This window comes from Diabrotica virgifera, chromosome 9 (assembly GCF_917563875.1).
Source record: "Diabrotica virgifera virgifera chromosome 9, PGI_DIABVI_V3a".
Taxonomy (NCBI): Eukaryota; Metazoa; Arthropoda; class Insecta; order Coleoptera; family Chrysomelidae; genus Diabrotica; species Diabrotica virgifera.
Genome location: NC_065451.1, coordinates 130,441,765 through 130,447,452, shown reverse-complemented (window position 1 = coordinate 130,447,452; position 5,688 = coordinate 130,441,765). Strand labels below are relative to the sequence as shown.

The 5,688-nt window shown below is 32.4% G+C and overlaps 1 protein-coding gene across 1 annotated transcript; it reads right to left on the bottom strand.

The window, feature by feature from the left end:
* Positions 1-2,730: 2,730 nt before the first annotated feature.
* On the bottom strand, positions 2,731-4,527 carry LOC114326546 (general transcription factor II-I repeat domain-containing protein 2-like). The gene has a single exon (XM_028274943.2). The coding sequence runs from the start codon at positions 4,525-4,527 to the stop codon at positions 2,731-2,733; it is 1,797 nt and encodes a 598-aa protein (XP_028130744.2).
* Between the last annotated feature and the right edge of the window lie 1,161 nt (positions 4,528-5,688).

The window sequence follows — 5,688 nt, the reverse complement described above, 5'->3', positions numbered from 1 at the left end:
GTGTACTTATATTTTTCTTGTGTTATAAAAATTCTGGAGGTAAATTTTGATCATTGCAATTTTCTTGGTAAACTGAAGCTAAAGTTTCACCAATTACATACTTTTTTTACAAGGAATGATATTGTGTTTTATTCTTCTTCATGTACCATGACTTTTCAGAAAGTTGGTTACCATCATAGCTATCTTAATTTTCTTCACTGCCACCCTAAATAGCATGCTTGTATCAACACCATACCAATCTCGCAGGTTCTTCAACCATGAAGTCCTTCTTCGTCCTGAACAGTGTTTGCCTGCTATTTTCCCTTGCATAATATTTTGTAGCAACCTATATTTGGAACCTCTTATTACATGTCCCAAATAATGTTCTAGCAGCTATTGTGGAGATGTTCTAGTATTGTGGAGTTTCAAATCTTCTCCACACAAGAAACTTAAATTGTTTTATATTACCAAATTTCGAAAGCATCAAAGCGATTTAGATCAATATTGTCACAGTCTAAGACCCAGTAACATCAAGTAAGACTGTAAGATAATATAAACATTGTAGATAAGGAACATGATGTAGGTTTTGAAAAATACGAAAGAAAAATACGAAATCTGTTTACAAGTATCCCAAAGGTATTTTCTGAAATTCTTCTAGCATAAGATAATTGGTAATTAAATATTTTGTGCTTTTTCTCCAAAGTAATGTTTGAGTATGGTTCTAATAAATATGGGAAAGCATCATCCCCTACTAAAAAGCCACGACCTGGTAATAAGTTGATTTCCAGAACATAAATAAAGAGGATTGTTGGAATACTCCTCCATCTGATTGTTTTCCATTGCTTCCAATATTAAAATACCAAAAGAAATAATCATCATCAACTACAGCTAACAAAATTATACTATTAGTTCCTTTATAATAAAAGTCGCTACCGCAATTCACAGGATCATAACATGTTTTTTATTGATAACTCCATAACACTCTGGGAAGTTGCATTTTTGGCGAAAACTAGTCATATATGCCTAAAAGAGTTGCTACTTTTAAGTTTACGAATTTTAGACCAAATAACCTGTGAAAGAGTTGATTATATGAATGATAAGTAATTTCTTCAACTATCTCCTTTGCTTTTTTTAAGGTATCTTAATTAAAGCTCTTAGGTTTTTTATAAAGTTAAGTAAGTTGTTGTACATATTGTGTTTTTTCACATATAAGGTTTTGTCTTTCCTATTTTTTTAACGTTGCTTCTATACCTAATGATGTTATTTATCATAGTTTAGAGTTTAGATCATTGCTTAAATGAAAATTTTCAAGTTTTTAATCAATATCTTGGTAAGATGTCAAATTTGAATTCTTCAATTTACAGGATTGTTAGATTGGAAATTGAATGTGATTTAATGTTATAGAAATTGGAAAGTGGTCTCATCATGTAATTAATTCAAAGTGGTCCATGACAATGTTAAGAGTGACTGACTACATTAGGATGTATCAATGGCAAAAGATGAGCCATTATAAGAAATAAATTAAGTTGGATCCTTGCATTAAGTAACGATAAATCAGAAGAATCAATTGAATAGGTCCGCCGAATAACGTTGTAAGAGCCACACTGTTCGTTTTTGAGAAGTCGAAGAAAAAGTATTAAACTTGTGATAATATGAGTTTATAAATTTTAAGGATGAGTAATACAGTTTGTAATTTGTATTTACAAACTTTATTACTAACTCTTAAAATGTTTAAGTTTGCCAATGTTACAATTTTAAAACTTCTTTTCCGATTTCTTAAAAATGAGTGATGAGTACAACGTTATTCGGCGGACCCATTCAATTAGGTTTTTCAATAAGAAACTGTATTTATCAGTTTTGTGACTTCTCCATACAGTGTGATGGCAGGGCACATCTCCTAAAATTAATTTAAGATGTGGATTTTATTCAATAAGATGTTCATGTATATCTAGATCCCTAGGATGTACAACTGTTAATATTCTTATAAGTAATAGACACTGCTACAGCTTCCAGATTAGTACTTCAAGCTTCAAGATTAGCTTCAAAATCATCTCTTATAAAGATAGCTACTCCACCACTAGCATTCTGGGCCATTCTATTTTTTAACATTGACAATTATTGTTTGAATAATGTTGGTTTGCTTAAAGTGGGTTTCTTGGAGGCAAACAATTATTATAGAACATAATTTGTTAACTGATTACTGTTAGATATTTTGGTCTTAGGTATTAAATTTTCTGTTGGTATTTAAACTTTTTAAAAACTTAATGGATTGACCTGAAGTCCTTACAAGATTTAACGATTTATGTTCCACCTAGATATCTTAGAGCTTATTCCACTTTTGCCTTACAAGCACATCGAATCAATTATGGATCTGGTATTGACTTTGCCAGATTGCTTAGGAACAACTAACATCTTACTAGCGAGGTGTAATGTAGATATTTTCAATTATTCCTTAGATCAGGGGTCTCCAAACTACGGCCCGAGGGCCACATCCGGCCCGCAGACAGATTTTGTCCGGCCCGCGGAGACATACTTGAAAACTCCTTAATATTTTTTATAGCAAATAAAATGTTTGTGATAAGTTGGATAAAGAAACAGAATGGTAATGAGTAAAGACATGTATAATTTATGCAGTAAATTTAACTTCAGCATATAATAACTAACAAATTATTGAAATGAATCCAACTAACATTTTATACATTGTAAGTAATGAACAACACATACCTTATAACAAACATGACATATGAAATGCTAATGAGATGTATGCAATTGAGATTTTCCACCGACAATAGTTTGTAGTTGTGGACTAATTTTACTTGTACCAATTATTAAAAGAGATTTAAGATGCTCGTCAGTTAATTTAGATCTGTATACATTTTTTGTGTACTTCATTTTGGAGAAGGTTTTCTCACACAAATAAGTAGTACCAAAAACGGAAAACAGCCCACGAGCAAATTTATGCAAATTATCAAATTGTGTCAGTGGAAGACTCTTATAAAATTCCAACAAAGATGAGTTTTCATATTTGTTCTTAATTATATCACTGCACTGAAGATCAATCATTTCCATTTGAAGTTCCGGGGCTAGGGTTTCAATGTCAGCATCAAAAGGATTCTGAAAAATCTTAATTTGATTCGCAACGGCATCAAAGTCCGAGAAACGAGTATCAAAATTTATCTTCAAAGCACTCAAAGTTTCGATTGCAAAATCGATAGGAAACTCAGTCTCAGTAGTGTGGCTGAATATTTCACATGTTTTAAAATGTGAAAAACATTTACTTCGTAGTTGTGATTGAAACAGTATCAATTTCATCCGGAATGACTTGATATTAGTGTATAAATCAGGAAGATGCTGGTTTTCTCCTTGCAATCTCAAATTCAGTTCGTTCACATGTTTTGTCAAATCAACATAGAATGCTAACTTCCATAGCCATGCGTTGTTTTGTAATTCAGTAAGAGGGCGGTGCTTTTCATTCAAAAAAATTTCGATCACTGCTCGAAGTTCAAAAAAGCGCTGAAGGACTTTCCCACAACTAAGCCAGCGTACGGCAGTATGATAAGGTAAGTCTGTTTCTCCAATCTCTGCAATAAATTGTCGGAATTGTCGGTGATTCAGCCCAAAAGATCTGATGAAATTAACAGTTGATATGACTGGTTTCAGAACGTCAGACATATCCAAACATTTTCCGCACAAAGACTGTTGATGAATGATACAATGTAAGACTAATGGTTTTGAGCCGCCGTCATTTTCTACAGCCTTTGACACAAGAGAGACCACTCCTTTATCTTTCCCACTCATGTTTTTGCCTCCATCAGTTGTAATACATTTCAAGTTTTTCCATCGAAGGTTCTTTTTATTAATGGCCATTTCAACTCCTTTAAAAATATCGATACCAGTAGTTGTGCCATGAATACTATACATATCAAGAAGTTCTTCGTGCACTTCATAGCTTTTATCTACTCCTCTAATATAAATCAACACCTGAGCAGTATCTGACACATCCGTTGACTCATCCAAGGCCAAAGAAAACCACTCAACATGTCCATTTTTGTCGAACAGTTGAGAGGATATATTTTCAGCGATGTTTTGTACCCTTCGAGCCACAGTGTTTGCTGACATACTGACAGTTTTTAATAAATTTACCTTTTCAGGGCACATTTCTTCGACTACTGCAATTATGCATTCCTTGATCATTTCTCCATCGGTGAATGGTTTTCCACGTTTTGCAATTTCAAGAGCCACACGAAAGCTGGCACGAGTTGCCGCCTCTTGTTCAGTTTTGACTTTTGTAAATAAAGATTGCTGCGATTTCAATCCGCACTTCAAAGCTTCGAATTTTTCTGTCCGCACAATTCCTGTATATTTTGAGTAATTTTGAGAATGTTTTGTTTCATAATGACGTTTCATGTTATATTCTTTGAGAACGGCTATGCTTTCATTGCAAATCAAACATAGCGCCTTGTTACTGGACTCAATTACGAAATACTGAATGTTCCACTGATCTTTGAATTTTCTGCATTCACTATCAATTTTTCGCTTCTTTTCCATTCTACTAAATCACACACAAAAGCAACAATTCAAATCAAATCAAAATACTGTTACACGCACAAACTTGTTTTAAGGAGGTACGCCCTATTTTATTTCACAACAGTTTCATAGGAACTGACTTGTAGTTACGCCACTATTGTCATCGCCAGCTAACTTGGCGGAGCGCACAAACCCAAAATTGCTTACTGGCTTAGGTGGGGTCTTTAGTCTCCTCCCAGTTATCAGGGGCGTAACACTTAAGTGATTTGCGGCTATTATTTTTCAGACTTCTTATTATTTCGGATAGTTAAGTGTGTTTGTGACAATTTCTAACGATGGCGTTGAAAAATAGTAGAAAGAATAATTATGTTATTAGTGGACAATCTCGGGAGAGATTGGAGATTTCCACTGGTGGAAATATTTTGTTTGTTTATGTCTACCTTGTATTAAATTAAAATATATCAAAAATAGGTGAATATTTGACATACTTAATAATGTTGACAGCTTACCACACTTACAAAAAATTAAATTATTCGTTATTTTACGGGAAAAAATTAAATACAGGAAAATTAATAATATGCAGTGTTGCCATCTTGGCCCTCGGAACTTACAGGAGTAATCAGTATGGCCCTAAGGCTGGAAAGTTTGGAGACCCCTGATCAAGCAATGTTTAGCAGTTAGAAGGTTGTAATGTCGTTAGGTATGATGGTTTGTGTAATTTGTATTTTTTGTATCTTTGTATTGTAATTGTTATTTTAATATATTCTTTTTTTCTTTTTGTAAATGGTTGTAACCTTTAATAAATAAATAAAGTTCGACAATTAATATGATTAGAACTAGAATTGTAATATAGGGTACAAATATAATCAAACAATACCTCATACTATTTTCCATGTTTATTTTCATGTATTTTATATTTGAGTTAAGTCTATTATAATATAAAAATTGTTACATTGTCATAATATATAAATTATAAATAATGTAAATTGTCACATTGTATCTAAATATCTAAAAATAAAAATTACATGTAATCAACTCTGGCAATTTTATTTGTAGTATAAATAAATCTTATTAAAATAGATAAAGTAGGTAATATTATGTAATAAGGCCTCAATATTTACATCAGGTGATAATAATACTTGTGAGGATAAAAATTGAGATTCATTTTTAGATTCTAGAGAA

Coding starts and splice junctions, on each gene's coding strand:
- LOC114326546 (XM_028274943.2), bottom strand. CDS start 4,527: ATGGAAAAGAAGCGAAAAATTGATAGTGAATGCAGAAAATTCAAAGAT.